This window comes from Bombus impatiens, unplaced genomic scaffold (assembly GCF_000188095.3).
Source record: "Bombus impatiens unplaced genomic scaffold, BIMP_2.2 scf_0155, whole genome shotgun sequence".
NCBI classification, from domain to species: domain Eukaryota; kingdom Metazoa; phylum Arthropoda; class Insecta; order Hymenoptera; family Apidae; genus Bombus; species Bombus impatiens.
Genome location: NT_176574.1, coordinates 661,724 through 682,098, shown reverse-complemented (window position 1 = coordinate 682,098; position 20,375 = coordinate 661,724). Strand labels below are relative to the sequence as shown.

The window sequence follows — 20,375 nt, the reverse complement described above, 5'->3', positions numbered from 1 at the left end:
TGTAATTTATACGATACGATGTAAAATAAGTAGAATCTGTTTAAAGAGTATGAGGTTTAGATTTGATAATATATGTAAGTAATGAAGGATTGCTTATTTTAATAATTTATTTAATATCATCCTCGACACCTTTTACTCCGTCTTCTTTGTTCTTTACAATACCATATTGCTTCACTACGTAAATTATATATTTACTCATGAGACAAAAATTATTCTGAAACCGGATTTTAAGCCGATACAGCATCTCAAAGCTTCTTGTGAAAGCTTTTACGGTTTTCTTTTCTTTCTTTCTGTACCTTATCTTTTTTTTCATTGAATCCTGAGCGTTAATTGCACTATTCATTTTCTTAAAGACATTTATATTTTGTAATTTTACAATTATATTGTTCTAATATAATATAATCTTTCATTTCTTAATGTAATATTACATTAGGAAATAATGTAGGAAGGTGTCGAGATTGGTATAATTACAAAATATTAACAAAATACTTTAAAGACATATTCTAAAGGAAAGAATATATTTTATTGCAATTTCATGTTTTACTGTAATTTTACCGCAAGAACACAATGATGTCATTCGTAACAAACGGAACTACCAAATGACGTCATCTGTGACAAACGGAACTATATACTAAATGTATTTAAAATACTATGTATGTACATACTTATAAATACGTACATACAATTAGAGCGGAAATCCTCTCTGATACAATATGTCTGTAATTATAGAAACTTTGTAATCATAAATCAACAATAAGAATAAGAATGGTGATTATTCTAATCGATGAAATCTATTCTATCCATCAAATATTTTGGATAGAAATCCGTTTTAAGTATGACCAAATATTTCATAGCGATATTTAACCTTCTATTGAATGTGGTGCGAATCAGACCATTGATAAATAAGCAATAACAAAATAATTAATCAACAAAGAATTCAACTAGCAACTAGCGTTGCATTGTAAAGGTATCAAATACAATTAATACTAGTGAGAAATACAAATAAGTAAGTTTACTATTGTTTATAATCACACAAGTCTTTATTTATTAAACTAGTTTTACAAAAGTAGTAGTTTACTGAAAGCAACTCCCTGATAAGCGAATAAGAAACATATAGGAGAAACCTATCAGCGATTTAGGCTGGGGTCATATATACATAAATGTATATCTATTTTTTATATCAATGGCTATATAGAAAAAAACAGAAAAATAATATTAAATCTGTTGAATTCTTCCTACATTTTTTATTTCTAGTATCAACGACACTTAAGTAAAGAAAGATTACTCTTATACGGTCTTCAGCAATAAAAATTAGGGAATATATTAACAATAATTTGGATAGGGATATTAGCTATGTATTAAATTAACGCTACCTGTGATCTTTTATTTCAATTCTTGTTTAATTCCAATTGTTTGACTGATTAGTTAAAGAAACCTCCAATAAAAAGTTAGTGATCTATGAATATGATTGAATTACATACACATGTACTTATGTAGTCTGCTTGGAAAAAGCATTGACGGATCGACGTTGGTATGTCTCATAGTAGAATGTAGAAGCATCGGGATTTCTTTAGCGAGACATAGTTTTAGTTAGAGAGCTTCAAAACTTATTTATCATATAATCATGAATCAAATTTGAAGTAAAAATTCCAAACATGATACATTTGTTTATCATCTGGTTAAAATGCAAATCATCTTCAAATTTTTCAAACAATAATACGCTTTTTGTCAAAAATGGAAGCAAAATACACCATATTCTTGAACAACGTGGGAGTTTGAAACACCGACTAATGGAATAGCTGAAAATCCGTGTATGTATAATTTTTGACTCCTCGAAAATTTAACTGCAATAATTTATAGTTTTGTCGTCAATTAAGAATTATTTGTTTTGTATGCTACATAGTATTACAATTATTATTGTGTATTTATAATAAAATAAGACATAAAAGTCGCAGATCAAGAAATTCTCACGAAAAGTGATCTGTTTAATACAAATCGGTAACATACAACGGATCTTTTATGATATATTATTCTTCCATAAATCATTTCCTTTTTTTCATAAATAGCGTTATTGTTGTAACGAGCTGAATGAATTGATTCGAAACAAGCGTGCAGTCACATATGGAAAAATTCATATATCTAATATCATGTCATTTAAACCTGTATTATTAAAGGGTCAATTGTATATGTAAAGTAAAACATCAATTTTTTCTTTTCAATTGTCTATTATAAATATCAAAGCAGTATGATGAAAATAAATACTTTAATTGAATCTTTTGCTAATATATTACCACTGAAATTTGCAATATTAATTTTTCTTATTCAATAACAAATTATATATACAAACAATGATTATTATTTATTAAGTTTACATTAAAGATAATAGTCAGAAACAATCATTTATAGTTTATTGAACGATTCAATGTCCACAGACTGAACAAACTCTTCGAAACTTTCTATTTGTTCTATCAGCCAATCTACAGACACCTTCTCATCTTCTATGACACACATTATCCTGAATTTATTAATGCCATAGCCCACTGCAACTAATTTAGCTGAAAACACAATATATATAAGACTTATGATTTTGCAAGACTGAAGTTTTGATATGATTTTGAAAATAACAAAATTATTTACATGCTCCCCAAACTAGGCCATCCATTTGAATAGATCTCACAACTTTTTCCATTCCTTCCATGTCAGTTTCATCATCCCATGGTTTGACATCTAATACAACACTGGATTTCGCAATTGGTCCTGGTTTCTTAGATTTTTTCTCCTCATATGCCTTTAATCTTTCCTCCCTAAGTCGTATAGCTTCAGCATCTTCCTCCTCATCTGACCCAAAGAGGTCCACATCTTCATCATCTTCTTCACTTTTGGCTGCTACCACGTTAGTAGAATTATTGCCACTTAAGATAACAGGTGCTTTCTTTTCTCCTGGAAGTGTCTTTAAATCGTATGATTTGATGTGATTATACCATCTTAATACATGAGGATTCGAAGATGTTGGAGTCTTTCCTAAAGCTTCGAGAACTACTACATCTGCTTGAGTGGGTTGCCACCTTAAAAATATCAGTTTTGTTTGACATTCCTTGAAAGTATATATGTATATTTAGCATATTTTATATAGTACGAATAAAAATAAATATAATGTGCATAATTACTTGCTATTTTTTACATTCGTATCCTTTCCTAGTCATAATATAATGTTCAATTATATTTTAATATGCATATAAATGGCGATGAATTAATGCATTAAAAGATCAAGAATATTTTTCGAAAATTTAGTACTGATAAATATTAAACACAATCAAAAATAATATAATTCAAACTATTATACAAAAAAAAGAAAGAAAAATTTTCATGACTTTAAGACATTGGTAAGTAAAGAACCACGTGCATTCCAATATAAATTTTATAAAGATAAAAGTACACTTACCCTTCGATATAACTACGCTCTGCTAAATAGGAATTTAAATCTTTAATACCCTTATCAGTTTTAAGATCACCAATAGCCATTGCGAAAAATTAAGTAAAACGAAGACACCTAACCGAAGTTACTGATAATAAACTTCCCTTTATCCGCTTACCGGAAGGTAGGATTATATACGGAGAAAAATTGACGGTTCATTATTTCGTCACAACATGACGTCATTCCGGTCTGCTATTCTTGGGAAATAATAAAATAACTAGCGATTAATTTTAAATTGTAATTTCTTAATTGCGAAATTATTCGAACTTTGCCAAAATCAAATACGATTCATTTACATATTGCAATCGTTTCGATTTTATAAATCGATTGAATATTTCTTTTGTTCATTTTGTTTTTCTCCCTTTAAAACTTTTTATTCCAGTGCACAAAAAAAGTCTACTAACGTCATATTCTATCCCTTTTCTTTTTATAAAATTAACTTTAATATTGCAATATTTATTGTTTTACTTATCTAAAAATTTTGTACGAAAATTAATATATACGCGCGCGCGCGCGCATCGCATGTACATTTAAATCTGTGTACGTAAAGATTATTCTTTAATTATTATAAAAGCGTAAATTGTGAGAAACTAATTTCTCGAGGTAAAATATAATCAATGTACATAAGAAATGATTTATATCAAATTAATTTTTTCTGATAGATGTCGCAAAGGATGTGTTCAAAAATTAGCCGATGTCACATAGTCTGCCAATACTTGAAAATATATATGATAGTAAAGCAACGTATTGTTTGCGCCGAATCTTATTTTGGATCGATTTTATAGATTATCTCGAAACATCTGTTTTAAGCGTTAAGGGGGTGTAAGAGGAGTTTGTGGAAAGGACGGAGATTTGGTAATATTTTATTAAATATATTGTAGTATAAATTATTTGATGTTATATAGTAATGGAGTACTTCTTTATTATTTTAATACATAATATATATTGATTTGTCCATTTTTCGATTACTAAGAAAATACGATTTTATGAGTATATGTTAATTAGGTTATTAAATAAGTTAAGTTATTATATCCGTCGATGAAAGTTTGAAACTGTGACATTTTCTTACATAACAGTATAACATCAACGCGTAACGGAATAATCGAATGAAAATGTTAAGATTACCCGTGATAAGATTGACCGCGGGAATACAGAATAGTAGACTTTCTACCGCGGGACTGCATACAACATCATCTAAGTTTCAACAAGAATTAGTGGAACTATTTATAGATGATAAGCCAGTTCAGGTTCCACCTGGAACGACAGTTCTGCAAGTATGAAGTGTCATTTGTACATCATTCTTATATATTATTACTTGTACAACTATTATGCTTAAACTTTAAACATCTTTGTTTCATTCTATATGTTTAGGCAGCTGCAAAAGTAGGAGTAGAAATCCCAAGATTTTGTTATCATGAACGTTTAGCTGTGGCAGGAAATTGTAGAATGTGTCTTGTGGAAATTGAAAAACAGATTAAGGTATGTATTGGTTGCTTTTTAATATAAACTATACATACATATATGTAGATGCATATGCGAACACAGACATATACAAATATGTAGTGCATTTCAATTAAAATATTATGTATTTGTAACCTGTGTCATACAAATGTTTAGCCTGTTGCAGCTTGTGCCATGCCTGTGATGAAAGGGTGGAGAGTTAAAACCAATTCTGATTTAACTCGTAAAGCTCGAGAAGGTGTCATGGAATTTTTATTAGTAAATCATCCTTTAGATTGCCCTATCTGTGATCAAGGTGGTGAATGTGATTTACAAGATCAGAGCATGGCATTTGGCAGTGATCGAAGCCGTTTTGTTGACATCAACTATAGTGGCAAACGTGCAGTAGAAGACAAGGATATTGGTCCTTTAATAAAAACAATTATGACACGTTGTATTCATTGCACACGATGCATTCGTTTTGCATCTGAAGTAGCTGGTATTGATGATTTAGGAACTACGGGCCGTGGAAATGATATGCTAGTATGTTCAAATGACAGTTTGTGTACTGTTATCTTGAGTCCTGCTATTTGAACTGTTATTTTTAAATTATACCCTAATAGGTAGGAACGTATGTAGAAAAAATGTTTCTGTCTGAATTATCTGGAAACATTATTGACTTATGCCCTGTTGGAGCATTAACAAGTAAACCTTACGCTTTTGTTGCCCGCCCATGGGAGACACGTCGTACAGACAGTATCGATATTCTTGATGCTGTTGGCAGTAATATAGTGATATCACATAGAACTGGTGAAGTTTTAAGAATTTTACCAAGAGTGAATGAGGTATTATTAACACAATAATTAATGATTAAATATATTTATAAATCTTAATGATTACATACTATATAGGAAATAAATGAAGAGTGGTTGTCTGATAAAGCACGATTCTCTTATGATGGATTAAAGCGTCAACGGCTTATAACTCCTATGGTAAAAATTAATGGCAAATTAGAAGCTGTTGAATGGGAAGATGCTCTTGTTACAAGTATTTCTTAAAATATTTTCAATTTTTTATTTTTATTTTGGTTTTCTTTAAAGTAGACAGTATTTTTTATTATATTGAGACAATATATTCTTTGTTAGCTGCTCGAGCTATTCAGAATGCAGCTCCAAATAAATGTGCTGCCATTGCTGGAAAATTAGCTGATACTGAAGCTCTTGTGGCCTTGAAAGATTTAGTAAATAGACTTGGTAGTGAAACTCTTGCAACAGAACAGAGTTTTCCAAAACAAGGCACAGGTATTGATATAAGAAGTAGTTATCTACTAAACAATACAATTGCTGCAGTAGAAGAGGCTGATGTTGTATTATTGATTGGTACTAATCCGAGGTACGAAGCACCATTAGTGAATACCCGTTTAAGGAAAGGATATATTCATGGCGAACAGACCATTGCTGTAATTGGTCCAAATATAGATTTAACTTATGATCATGAGGTATGTATAGAATCTTGTAATACTCTGGTAATATATTAATATATTTTGTTTGCACTTATTAGTTAAAAAATGATTAATTATTTAAAAAATCAATTAATTTATTTCAATATTAGCATTTAGGTCAATCGCCAGAAATTATAACACAGTTAAGAAACAGTACTCATTCGTTTTGGAACATCTTGAGGTCTGCAAAAAAACCTTTAATCATCCTGGGTGTTGAGCAATTGATGAGAAAAGATGGAGCAAAAATTTTATCTGAGACGCAATTGTTGGCTCAAGCTTTAGGAGAAAAAACAAAAGTAAGAGAAAACTGATAAAATTACTTTTGCTATTATAGTCATATACATAATAATAGTTTGATAATATACACAAGTATTCTTTAATAGGCTCCTGAAGAATGGAAGATATTAAATATTCTTCATACAAATGCATCACAAGTGGCAGCTTTAGATGTGGGTTATTCGTCAACTGTTGAGGAAGTTAAAGAACAACAACCAAACATTCTCTTTTTATTAGGAGCTGATGATACAAATATCAAGAAAGAAGATTTTATGAATACATTTATTATATACATAGGTACATAGAAATCATTATTTTATAATAGCAATTTGAACAGTCAAACTGAATGAATAACGATTTCAATTAACGACGATTTAGGTAGTCACGGTGACGAAGGAGCTTCGATCGCAGATGCTATACTTCCTGGAGCTGCATACACAGAAAAAGTTGCAACATACGTGAATACGGAAGGTCGTGCACAACAAACCTGTGCTGCAATTACACCACCGGGTATGGCACGACCAGATTGGAAGATCATACGAGCACTTTCTGAAGTAATTAATTAAAGTTATTGTTCTTTCATATATGAAATTGAAAGTTAACATGCTCCTATATAAGAAAATGCAAGGAAAAAAGTAGTTAATAAAATAATATTTTCATAGATTTGCGGGATATGTTTGCCTTATGATAACCTGGCCGAAGTAAGATCTAGATTGGAAGAAATAGCGCCGCATTTAGTTAGATATGGTAACGTAGAACCGGCTAATTATTTTGCTCAAGCATTAGAATTATCAAAGGTAAATATATGAATGTTATAACTAAATAATAATTGAACACACTTTAATAATTTTATACTTATCTTGCTCCCTTTTTTAGGAAATATCAGGTTCCTTGTCTTCCAATCCATTGGAAGTTAAACAAAAAACGTTAGATCATTTTTTCATGACTGATGTGATATCTCGTGCTTCGCAAACAATGGCAAAATGTGTCCAAGCAGTTATAAAGCAAAGAGAAAGTAGCTTATAGATTAGAAATTTAAATTATGAATATAAATAGCAAAACGTATTTTATGGCAATATATAATAGTATATGAAAATATATTAAAGGTATGATACTTTTATGATATTTTATTTTAAAGATATGTAAGTACTATTTAATTTAACAGAATATACAGACTGAATATCGATTACATGGAATGTTAGAATTGTTATTTTTTTCTTATATTTGCAGCTGATAAAATTTAATATTTTTTATTACTACGTGATGGTTGAGATATAAATTAAATTAGGATTAAACATCAATTTAAGTAAATTATCATGTTCGATGAATTCTCGTATGTGTTTTTAATGTAATTCAAATATTTATCAGTGATTTAGATTCTTGCTAATATTTATAATTTATCGTATTATCACAATACATTGATTTATTATTATTTTAAACAAACAGATAGGAAGAAAATGTGAAAAAAACAATAAAAAATATCATCGAAATAAGAGTCTTTTTGAACTGCTATTAGTCTACTGTAAGAGTTTTCGAGTTTTAAGGCGATATCAATCATTCAATACGATCAACGAGATTGTTGGATTCTGCTTGATCATCGGTGTCTAATTCAATAGAACTTTCATCCGTCTCGACCTAAGAGAAAAAAACAAATATTAAAATTATTACTTTTTATGGAGCTTTTATCCAACAGAAAATATTTTAACAAAATTACGTACTTTCTCACCTAATGCAGCCAATTTTTCTTCGTAACGCATAATTTTGCTTTCATCTTCTGCTAAAAGTTCTAAAAGATCTTCTTGGTCTTTCTTCATTTTTTCTAATTCTTCAGATTTTTCTTTTAACTTACGTTCGAAGTCAGTTTCATATTTTTTTACCATTGAAGCATATTCTACTAAACGAATTTCTAACTCTGCAATCACAGTTTTATATTTTTCTGCCTCTTTTGTGCAACCTTCATTGATTATAACACTATTGGATTCACTTTCTTCCGATTGTAAATTAGTTTGTGCTGCTCGTAAAACTAAATTTTGATCCTTTAAATGACTAATAGTTGATCGAAGATCGTGTACTTGTGCCTACATTAAGTAAGTATCAATTAAAAATTCACAAATACCATCTCGTAAATAAAACATTATCCATGAAAATGTACTGTATACCATACTTCAAGTTCGTTTTTTTCTTTTACGAGTGATTCCGTAAGTTGATTCAGCTTTTGTATTTGAAAATCTTGGTCTCGAATAAGCTCTTTATATTGAGCTACTAAAACAGAGTCCGACAAAGTAGGTGTTGTAATCTCATTTTTATGATGCAAGCTACTTCCGTCTAAAACTGACTTTATGATCACACCTATAAAGTACACACATAGTTGCAATTTTCATAGCTTATATTAACAGAATGAATCATAAATATGATAATTACCCTCCAACGTTTTTGATAGTCTACAAAATTCATGATCTAATAAAAGTTCAGAAGGATTCTTCGCCGAGGGTTGAGGATGTTTTAAAGTTCTAGAATATACTTCGTGTCTAGCAAGACCACCGATAGCATCTTGAAATCTTTCTAATCCTATTCTATTTTCGATTAAATTACATAATTTTTCCTAAAAGATAGAACAAAAATATAGGATATAATGTTAGCATTACAAATATGTCTTATTTCTTTTGTCTTTGGTGTTACCTTTGTGTAGTTAGAAATACTATTATCATTAAAATGTACACACAACCCAATAAGTATGGCGCACATACTTTGTAACAATGTTTCTTGCAAATCATCGTTATTCTCCTGTGATGATAACAGAGCTGTTAAATAAGCTACGGATGAATCAATAAGCAAGAATGATTTAACAGCAGTTAGACAATGTGCAATCCATCTGCAAAGTAGTATTAGAAGACCTAATTTGCATTGTATTTTATTGCCCTGTTGCAGTAACATGACACATTGTTGCATCAAGGTCACTGGTGGTTTTCCAATATTTGTTGCAAGTAATACACGTAACAATTGTTCCTTCTGTGTATTGTCGTCGATCAATGCATAAGACAATGCCACGGCAGAAAACCAATTCGATAAGGAATCAGAGGAAAATAAACCTCCACATAACAACTGTCCTAGCAATATTATGTTCGTAAAATTTTTCTGGTTCAGTATATATTGCAATATAAAACTATTTGTAAAATAAACATGAAAATAGCTTTTCACAAACCTGTCGTCAATGATGGCATTTCATTTCCCTGAGGTAACAAAGTTTGAATAAGCTGAGTTTGTCCCGTTTCATTTTTATATAAAAAACATTGAAAGCAGTAGAGAACGGAACATCTTAAAGCAAATGGTTGCTTTTCATTCACCATAGACATAAGTAAGACAACAATCGCAGGTCTAAATGAATTATGTGAGTGTTAGAAATGTGTTAATACGGTAAATTTATGATATTTAAAATATATAATATATACATAAAAATACCTAGGAGGATTGCTAGGTGCCATTACTCCAGCTAAAAATTCTTGGTTACTGGAATTTCCCCTAATAACTTCAGCCACTGTATTAATAGTCTCAGTCAGTACATCCGCAGGTACACCATTAGCCATCAATATGTTACACAAAGCTTGTAGAAGACCACAGGCTCTCATAATGTGTTGACAATTCGATACTGCCTTTACATGTATGTATATGTGTGTGTGTGTGTATATATATATATAAAATAAGTAAAAAAATTGTTTTTATATGTTGCATTATTTGTATACCTGAACACTTACCTGAGCAGATCCGCTTGGTGTTACCAATGCACGAATGACTTGAACCATACAATGAATGTTTGATACCTTCTGTGGACTCCATGTGCTTAGAGGATTGTCATCAAGTTCGGATGATATTTGAAACATTGGTGTTAATTTTTGAATATAACTGCCTAAGACATAGTATTATACTATTAACATTATCATATTTGTATTTAACATAACATGTATCTAGTTATATATTACCTTCTTTAAAAAAATTTTGGTTGCTTACATTACCCCTTAGAAGATTTAACATTAATAGTAGACAATCTTCCACAACAATACCACCTTCTACATTGCCCTCTTGTGCTATAACATCGAAAATACGATCAAACGCATTTTCAAAAGCAACAATTTTTTGAATATTTGCATTAGCTTTTGTTAATTGAATAAGAAGCAATAAAACCTACAACATTATAAAATATGTTTTACAACTATAGTATAATAACATTGTAATTATATAAAAAAGTTATATGCAGTGCAAGCTTATAGAAATGTACATCGTTACGTATGACTTCTCTACTATCACTAAGGAGATCCATCAGTTTAGATACACCCATGGGACTAACTAAAATTATTTCTTGTATATCCTTTAATCTATTAGTTGACAAATTCATCAATAACTTTAATGCTGGCCACCTAACTTTGAATTCAAATTCTTCCAAGAGTGTTAAAACTAATCCCACGCTATCTGTGTTTTTAATAAATATTTCTGTAAATTCTTCTCCCACTTTGATGTTGGGCCAATACTGATCCACTGAAAATAATATTTGCATAAAAGTAATAGTAAAACTTGTGCAAGAAAAATTGATCGATATAATTACATGAAATTTTTACCTTCTTCATCAAATGCTTTAGGATTTGTTATATTACAAAGCGTATCAAGTGCTAAACCAATGATTTCACAATCAGTCCTGTCCATTTCTAAAATTTGTCGTAATGTACACATTCCTTGAGCTCCCACTTCGATACGATAAGTGCGCGAAAGAGCTTTAAGTGCACGACAAGCATCTCGCCTGTCATCCAACAACATCGACGATTGTAACCTGTCTATCAGTCGCTCTACCTGTGTGATTACTCCAATGAAAAAGGTGTGAATGATGCAAAAAGAAAAACAGTATGAAAGCGAAAAGGCAGAGATAGAAATATTTTAGTGTATCTCAAAATATTTCGACTCAATTTTTACTTTTCTTATACAAACATTGCTACTACCATGTGTCGCAGTCAGGAAGATAAAAAAACAAAAATATTAAATAAATCGATTAAAAAATTTGAAATACCGTTTCAATACTCGATGGTTCGTTTTCTACAGATGCAGAACCTAAGACAGACTTTAATCTACTTTTAAAATATTCCATTTTGCAGCTGACAACTTGACAATTGTAAACTACACGTCATACAGTGTCGTCGACATTTTTTTTACGTACTTGCAGAACTTACTGAAACAAGTAATGTCTAATAGGGGGCGTTAGTAACGCTAACTTTCACTATAACCTACTATAACCTTAAGTAGCCTTGAAACAATTGATACATTTAAGAATAGAATTTTTAATAGACGGTAAAATGTCGAAAATTTAAATTGTCAATAAAGCCTTTCAAATTTTACATATTAAATAACACTTTTCATTTCACATAATTTCTTTTCTTACTGCTTTTAAAACATATAGTTCCATTTTGTATCTCGGGTTTTATCATTTATTTGACAAAAACGTCTAATATTTAATTCGTTTATCAACGTGCATATCTGTTGTAAAATATGTATGTGTATGGTTACGTTTTTTGTGCAATTTTAGAACAATAGATTTTGTAATTACGAACAAATATTTGCATCGATTTAAGTAAGAAATTACTGCTCAAATAATCGATGTACGTGATTGTGTCCCATGTAAAAAAATGTACATGCACACATGTAATCAAGTTTACAATGCTACGGGTATTATATAACTACATTAAAAATAAAACCAATTAAAGGATGCTTAAATAATTTTGGAATATAGAATAAAATCCATGTATATATACAAACATACGTACATATATGTAGATGTCGACTACTTAAAAAAACAATAAAATATGGTTTTCAATGATTAAAATGGAATTATTATGTTGTAAAATTAACCGACTTATTTACCAATTATAAGATTATTTATACATGCCAAGGTAACAAAATTATGTAATATGTGAAAACAATTTCGTTGTTTCAATCCGAGGCTGACGTAAAGAATTGTCAAAGTCAAAGCAATCCTCATTGACATTACATCATAAGAAAAAAAAATCGAAGGTCTATGTTCCATCATTATTCGTCCAAAGTAAAATATTATCTATTTCTCGTCATGTGAATAACGCAAATATAGTTAGTTTTATTAATTAAAGCAGCAATAGCAGCCAATTTGTCCATTTACTTCTTCTTGAACAATTTTACTACTTCTTAATAGCTTTCGATGGACATTGCGAATGAACAAACATATATAATTAGATACCTTAGCATTATCTAAATACGTAAATAAAATATATGAATAATTACATATAATGCAGTATAATCAAGACACGTATATACATATGTATATGTGATAGAAAAGTAATCGCATTGCTCATGTTGTCAGTTCTATTTTTATGGAGACTAGATAAAGACTAAGACACAAGAAGAGCAAAGTATTTGAAATATGGATAAGTATACTGCACTCGAATACTGTATATGCATTATTCGCGGGGAGTAAACGTATTAAGAGATATATTTGCAATCTATTATTATGCTAATTTGGAGATTTTATTATTTTAAAATCGAATATCGCGATGAAAAACAAGCGCAGGGTCGTATTAATGATAGGATTACGATAAAATTTTAATGATTTACTCATGCAATGAATAATCAGATCTGCATTTCATTCTATGCTTTATTTGTTGAACTAAGAAACATCAATGAACGAATTATAACTCGTATCTTGTTTTAATCTTTTTACAGCTCGTTTTTGGTACACATGTGTAAACATAATATGATGAAAAGATGAAATAGAACAATATGAAAAAAAAGATAAATTTTCATTACAATTTCAATTCACACTATCATTTTTATCGGTGAGAGTCTTGATAGTAATTTTACTACTCATTTTAATACTCATTTTATCATATTATAAATACAATATAATTTGTGCAAAATTTTCCTAATCACTAACGGAAAAATATATTTCTCTGATTACATATTAAATATAAAACATAAAAATAATAAAAAGAAATTATGTACAAAACTGACAACATTAAAAGATACAATAACGTACAATTTTGTTTTCTTACACGGACACGATTTTGTATGATTTTAGACTCACGATACCTATGTACATACATATTTAAATATCTGTATGTATATATCAAGAAATCTAGAATTACGTTTCCTAACGAATTATTATACATTTTTATTTTTATTTTCGCTAATACTGACACTAGTTGTATTTCATGCACCGATAGTAAAATAATGTGATGATGCAAGATAATAAAACATTTGCTCTGCATATTAAATGATTCATAAAAAAGATAAGTACTAGATGTACAAAAGAACAAAACAAATACAGGTGACCTACCTTAGGAATAAGATAAAACTTCTAAAAGATGAATCATCGAACAATAAGAATAAAATAAATAAAAAGAAAACTGAACATTTGTACAAAGGACAAAACAGATACAGGTGACCTACCTTAGGAATAAGATGAAACTTCTAAAAGATGAATCATCGAAAAATAGTAATAGAATAAACAAAAAGAAAACTGAACATTTGTACAAAGGACAAACAGATACAGGTGACCTACCTTAAGAATAAGATGAAACTTGTAAAAGATGAATCATCGAACAACAGTAATAGAATAAACAAAAAGAAAACTGAACATTTATACGTATACATACACATATAGATGCAAATACGAAAAAGTTGGTCAAAAGGATGAATTACAGATACTTTTCGGATAATTAATTGTGATCAATCTGATAATCAATTAATTGTTGAAGTGTTAAAGCGTTGGAAATGAATTTATCAAGTGTATATATATACCAATCTAAATTAATTGAAAAATATATCAGTGATTGTGTACGGAATAAGATGTATCATGAAATGAAAATTACAATCAATTAAATTTATTATTGACTAATAACAAATTAGCAGCGATTGTTCATAAGCAATAAAATTATAACAGTTCTGAGAAATTGATAATAGAATATGGATTGAAGTAAATAAGACATAAGAAAAAGATAGTAACGTTGTAAATAGCAGTAGGCTACGCGATTAAGTTGAAATGGGCTGTTTAAGTCGTTTAGTTGATCGGAAGGAAAGAGATGTCGAAGGAAAGCGGTATTAAGAACCGAAGATAACCGAACGGCAAGAAACGGAAATAGCCGAAGTGGATGCAGTGCGAAACGTCACGTAGTTGGTGTTGCTAGGCGGTCTGTTAAAGAACAGTGGGAGGGAAAAATTAAGAGGGAGGGGAGAATTATACAAAAGCCGTGTCATCAGGTCGGCAAATCAGTTGTGTCGATGCTGAGTATACGTAGAGAGATATGTTATTTTTGTCAGTATAGTGTCGAAGCTTTCAGTGAAAGTTGAGGAGAAAGGACTGTGACTGCTGTCGCTGCTCCTGTTTAAACAATTGAGAGAAGTCATTTTGCCGGCATTGCGAGACTTGTTAAATCGCCACCATTGAAAATAGAATATCAAAACTCGGAATATATTCGTAGCGCTGAAGAAATAATCCGACTATTGTACATTATAAGAAGGTCATTGTGACATTATTAGTTGTGTTCTGTGTCTCCCTGACTCTTTGTGTGTATTTCTGTGCGTGCTGTGCAATATCTCTCAAATATGGAGGTTTTACCATGTCCTGTAAATGTGAATTTTAATAACACGAGAGGTAAATCTACTTAATATTTTTTAATCACTTCTATGTGTTAACTTAAACGTTTCTTCCCGAGCTTTTTTTCTCTATTTTAACTATATCATATCTTGCATATATATTTAACGGATAACGATCGATCGATGATATCAGCTACATATAAAGTTGTTTAGTTGGTTTTCCAAATCAGCTGATTTTTCATAGAATAAACGAATAAGCAAATGTCATCTTTAAATTATATATTTTACGGCTTTTTAAATTTTATTCATGTACTTTATACTCTCGGAGAGTATTACTTTATGGTTTAATTTCTTTCCCATAATTTTTATGCAATCATTAATTATATCTCTGTGGTTACATCATGGTCATACGGAACATATGATTGCATAGAATCGAATGTAATTTTTCCTTTTATTAATTTTTGTTGTTGTTCTTTTTCTTTCTCTTTTGAAAGGAAGAAAAAGAAGAAATTTCTTTAACTAGAAAGTGATAAGTAAGCAATATAATAATAATAATTACATAGACGTATAACATAAAACGATTTAATTTCGAATAAATTATAACTACTTAAATAAGTTGGTGCCGGTAGGACCGGCCGGCACGTACACTTTACGCAGATATAGACATAGTCTGTGGTGTTTGGTGTACGCGTGCGCAAGTAGTAATCACAGCTAGATGGATACATATCTAAAAACATGTCTCTCGCTGTAAAACAAGTGTGAGAATCGTAACAATGATAGTGATAATCATAATTGTTCATTCAAGTAAGTAGCGATAATCGTAATTAACGGAATGTATATTTTTCGTGTTTAGCCGGAACAGTGGCCGAAGAATTTGACGGAGCTTGTCAGGCTCTAGCAAAACGATTGGAAGTTGAACTTAGGCGAGCAAAACATGTACAATTAGCATGCGGAGAAGTTCTGTTACCTGCTGATCTTTTACCTAGAATTGCTAAAACTGTACTTAGTATGGCTGAGAACGAACCTTGCGGTCTTAGGTAAGCTATTTTCTTATTTAATAATTGTTTTCTTACTTTTTCTCAAAGTATGTTATGTCTTCTATGGATATGGTATTTTTATTACAGAGGTTGCACCTTGTTTATTAGCTTCGAAACAGATAGTGTATGCAGGAAATTGTCAAAGATACAATGTGATCCTAATACAGTATCAACATTTGAACTTTATTTGACTTTGAAACAGGATCATACATCTTGGCATATTCTGTTACCTCAGTTTTTGAAGTAAGTCGTGTATTGCTCGCTTTAAACTTAACGGAGATGAGCTGGATTCATTTTAATGCATTTATTTTTCTTTACAGAAATCTTACCCGGGGAGGTACTATTATGATCAGTAGAGATTTCACTTTAGAGAAAAAGAAATTATATAGATCGTATCAGCAATGAATGATCCCACTATGTCCAGGAGTCATTGCTTGATTATCTTGATAATTGTGATTATTCGAAGCTCCTCTAATTATAAGTAGGCTCCAATGTGGCCTTTTTTACTTTCTACACAAAATAAGCAGATCAATTTTTCTGATGTGCTTATATTTCGCGATATATTTCATTTAACGGTAGCTAACATAAGGAATGAATAGCAGAAAAGTAAAGTATAATGTAAAGAGAAGAGCGAGGGAGAAAGAAGTAGAATCTATGCGTTTTGACAATTGTGATAGTAAAGCATAAAAAGATTTGTAGTATCGTTAAGGTTGAAAAGTTTCTTTACGTGATTTCTAGATTTTGAATATTGCCTGACATTTGTAATTCGTTTTAAATATCATTGTTTCTTTATATGTAAGTGTAAACATATCTGATCAATCAATGCTGCAGGTTAGAATTTCTATAATAATGTAGATAGTGTGTTTTATGAATTATTTTTAAAAATATTTGGTAATACAAATTTCTAGATATGCGTAGGGAGACATTCTCTCATAAGAGATGTAAACTGTATCTTCGTTTAACGAAGAAATGACTTGGTATGTAAGATTTGTAACAGTAGTTTGTTTGCGTTTACACGTAATAATGCGATAAAATTTAAATCAACTTTTCTTGATTAGTAACAAAAATAAAAGTAATTAAACTATAGAAGTAGTAATAAGAATAGATATGTAGTTTCAAAAATGCCAATGGATATCTAAAGTAATTTCATTTGATACAAATAGATTTGTACAATTTCACCTGGCCTAATTTTCTTCTATGATGTATCCCTTTTTATCTATTAATTAATTATCAATTGATGTAATTTATCTATCTTTCTGTATACACATACACATACATGTAACCCATCTTTTCAATTTTTTCATTTTCAATGTCTCAATGTGATTTTCTTGTATGAAAAATCTTAATACTCTTAGATATCGATTGGTGACAATGTTGTGATAGTAATAAAACAAAAAAACACAATTGACATAAAATAGGAATCTGTACAATAATATTTTAGAGGATTGGACATACATGCAACTTCTTCAATATTTGTAATATCTATAATTCCGAGAAACAGTTTGTCTAATTATGATATTGTCGGTTTATTATTATTATCATCTTATAGAATTATATTATTTTAATCAAATAAGCTTCGTTTATGAAATTTAAAATGACTGTATTGGAAGAGAAAACGAAAAAATATATAGGAGCAACCACGTGTATGACTTTATAAGACTGATCAGTGTTAGAATTTCAAGATAATATTTGTACGCGTGTAAAAGTATTCAGAACGATAAAGAAACTGAGATATTGAATCGCACACAGAATATAGATCGAAGAACAATTATGTTTGGACAAGTTTTGTGAATTAAAAGTAGTTGAAAACAAAACGTTCTCCCTACGCTTGTTATAACAACAAAGAAATTAGAAGCAAAAAGAACATCTGATTCTATTGATTACGTAGGAGTAATCAGAGTATAAGACGCTGTTACATATATTTTGTACTTCATTAAAGACATTAGAAGTATAGTGTGTGTATGTGTGTGTGGAGAGAGAGAGAGCGTATGGGTATGCGCGCGCGCGCGCATGTATTTAATTTTTTATATTTGATATATATTGTTAAATATTATTTGCTTAGAAAAAATGTGGCGAAAAGTTGAGGAAAATACAAATTTTGAACGTTATATCTGATATGCATTTCATCTTCTTTTTTTCTTTCATCAGTTCATATTCATTTAAGTTCATTCGTATATTCTTCTTCTTCTTAATAAAATTTACTCCATATACAACTTTCATTTGTAAGATTTCCATTACATCGAACATATACACAGATCCTTTTATCGATTAAATTGTTGTAGATATATAAAACATCTAGTTTTTCTTCAGCTCAATACCGCCTATATGTGATGTTGATTCTAATTTGTGATCTTAACAATAAACAAAAAATTATAAAAAATATTTGTTTTATTTACCCATACTTATTTCATTCGTTTTACATTTAAAGTGTTCGTTTCAAGATAGTCGCTGTGATCTGGTAAAATTGTGCACAAGATCTCTATCCTGCAAAATGATACATCTTACATGAGAGTTCCTTCTTTTTTATTTACTAAAAATTGTTATAAAATTCTACAAAATATTTTTTCCACCTCTTTCTTCTACTTTTTGCAAAATTTTAATTAACTTTACCTCTCCAATGATCGTTGGAGTGGTATCTTCGCTGCTGTTTCCTTTCCCCATGGCAAGAGTTTTATTTTATTTTGTTTTAAATTTTTCGACAATTGTCGAATATTTGTTATGTTTTCCTGTTTACTATCATCGTTATTGTTGCCATTTTGCTTTGAAATCTTTACCAATAAGTCAGTCTTATTCTTTTCTTTGAAATTATTTGGTTGATCATATATTCTTTCTGTTGAATCTATGGTATGTTGTTTAGGCATAGATAAATAGCTATCGTCTTTCGAGTAACCATTTGATTTTTTCCTTTCATTAACTACTTCACATGATTTTTTTATTTCAGAAGATATCATCGTTCCCTCTTTATTCTTTTGTTTTAATTTTTCTTTATTAATATATCTTAATTTTGTTTGTTGTTTTTGCGTGATTCTATTCAATGGCTTCGTAGCAGTTATCGATGTTAATAGAGGAATACATGTTAGTGTAGGTATTGATTTTTGGATAGAAATTTGCGATACCTTCCCAAATATCCAAGAGTCGACAGACGAAGGTTGCGGTTCGATATCGACAATCAAATGTATCGCCTTTCCAGTTGTATCCTGTCTCCAATAAGGATCTAATCTTAAGAATATCCACTATAAGAAAAAGAGAGGAAGTAGGTAAAAATTAGAAAAGTTAGAAAATGAAGGATACTCGCATTGAACAACCGTAGCCAAACCACACGGGCACATTCACTGTTGAATTGGAACAGTTTCTTTTTGAAATAATATTTTTCAAGCACATTTGCGATTGCTGTGCTAACAATTTCTTCGCGAATATAACCAATTTGATGTTCCGTTAATTGGTCCTGTAGGAAATCATGCCACTTCAGTTCTTGAACGTCAGATGCAAACAAATGAAACATGCTGAGAAATTGATATTCCAGCCAATTATATGATATATTTTCTTTCAAATTTAATGAATTTATTCTTCTTTCATTCATTTTTTTTTCTTTATTCTATAGAAGAATATTCAATGATATTGTAATTAGTCATTCTTTAAATCGCTTAATTGTTTAATATTAAGATATGGTACGTATTTATTATAGTACACTATGCACACTGATTTGAGTATGATATGTAACAACTATAAAAAAATTCAACTACTCATACTTAACCTTTAAACGTTTTATTTCTTTCTTTATATATTTATTGTCTTGAAGTATTCTTTTTTTTCTCTTCGTATAGAATGTACAATAATATGTGCGCAACAAATAAATAAAATTTGTTGGCGCAGGGAATTTCTTTACAATCAAGGAAATTACATGTGTATCATCATCGTTCGTGTTTTTTTTATAAATAAATATCTTAAACTCAGAAACGATACATATATACATACCCACATGCATGTATATATGTTACAATGTACGAAGCGTAGGTCGAAAAAAGAAAATTACGAGGTTAAA

The 20,375-nt window shown here is 29.9% G+C and overlaps 5 protein-coding genes across 9 annotated transcripts; 2 read left to right on the top strand and 3 right to left on the bottom strand.

Annotated features, from left to right (window-relative positions):
- Positions 1-2,217: 2,217 nt before the first annotated feature.
- Positions 2,218-3,772, bottom strand: LOC100744606 (elongation factor 1-beta'). Its single transcript, XM_003487561.4, has 3 exons — positions 3,443-3,772; positions 2,638-3,065; positions 2,218-2,555 (listed from the first exon to the last, which is right to left on the bottom strand). The coding sequence occupies exons 1-3, from the start codon at positions 3,520-3,522 to the stop codon at positions 2,401-2,403; spliced, it is 663 nt and encodes a 220-aa protein (XP_003487609.1). The 5' UTR covers positions 3,523-3,772; the 3' UTR covers positions 2,218-2,400.
- Positions 3,773-4,137: 365 nt separating this feature from the next.
- LOC100744483 (NADH-ubiquinone oxidoreductase 75 kDa subunit, mitochondrial) lies at positions 4,138-7,804 on the top strand. Its single transcript, XM_003487560.4, has 12 exons — positions 4,138-4,330; positions 4,552-4,749; positions 4,847-4,954; positions 5,093-5,458; positions 5,539-5,760; positions 5,827-5,962; positions 6,061-6,413; positions 6,527-6,712; positions 6,800-6,989; positions 7,071-7,246; positions 7,355-7,489; positions 7,569-7,804. The coding sequence occupies exons 2-12, from the start codon at positions 4,582-4,584 to the stop codon at positions 7,716-7,718; spliced, it is 2,190 nt and encodes a 729-aa protein (XP_003487608.1). The 5' UTR covers positions 4,138-4,330; positions 4,552-4,581; the 3' UTR covers positions 7,719-7,804.
- On the bottom strand, positions 7,800-11,823 carry LOC100744361 (general vesicular transport factor p115). 3 transcript variants are annotated; one of them, XM_003487559.4, is made up of 12 exons: positions 11,746-11,823; positions 11,303-11,531; positions 10,966-11,222; positions 10,670-10,871; positions 10,445-10,596; positions 10,152-10,342; positions 9,895-10,067; positions 9,372-9,799; positions 9,114-9,294; positions 8,857-9,041; positions 8,411-8,770; positions 7,800-8,327 (listed from the first exon to the last, which is right to left on the bottom strand). In XM_003487559.4, exons 1-12 carry the CDS (start codon positions 11,821-11,823, stop codon positions 8,247-8,249), a joined length of 2,517 nt encoding a protein of 838 aa, XP_003487607.1. In that variant the 3' UTR covers positions 7,800-8,246. The 3 variants fall into 3 exon arrangements, with proteins under 3 accessions (XP_003487607.1, XP_012238070.1, XP_033175377.1); XM_012382647.3 differs by having other exon boundaries at positions 8,419-8,770; XM_033319486.1 differs by lacking the exon at positions 7,800-8,327 and having other exon boundaries at positions 8,522-8,770; positions 8,852-9,041.
- A 3,124-nt stretch (positions 11,824-14,947) lies between these two features.
- On the top strand, positions 14,948-18,188 carry LOC100744246 (protein charybde). The gene is made up of 4 exons (XM_003487558.4): positions 14,948-15,354; positions 16,150-16,333; positions 16,421-16,576; positions 16,654-18,188. Exons 1-4 carry the CDS (start codon positions 15,306-15,308, stop codon positions 16,736-16,738), a joined length of 474 nt encoding a protein of 157 aa, XP_003487606.1. The 5' UTR covers positions 14,948-15,305; the 3' UTR covers positions 16,739-18,188.
- Positions 18,189-18,353: 165 nt separating this feature from the next.
- LOC105680424 lies at positions 18,354-20,366 on the bottom strand. 3 transcript variants are annotated; one of them, XM_033319500.1, is made up of 5 exons: positions 20,088-20,366; positions 19,629-19,778; positions 18,944-19,566; positions 18,730-18,817; positions 18,354-18,654 (listed from the first exon to the last, which is right to left on the bottom strand). In XM_033319500.1, the coding sequence occupies exons 1-4, from the start codon at positions 20,316-20,318 to the stop codon at positions 18,736-18,738; spliced, it is 1,086 nt and encodes a 361-aa protein (XP_033175391.1). In that variant the 5' UTR covers positions 20,319-20,366; the 3' UTR covers positions 18,354-18,654; positions 18,730-18,735. The 3 variants fall into 3 exon arrangements, with proteins under 3 accessions (XP_033175391.1, XP_033175390.1, XP_024221717.1); XM_033319499.1 differs by having other exon boundaries at positions 18,478-18,817; XM_024365949.2 differs by lacking the exon at positions 20,088-20,366 and having other exon boundaries at positions 18,478-18,817; positions 19,629-20,070.
- Between the last annotated feature and the right edge of the window lie 9 nt (positions 20,367-20,375).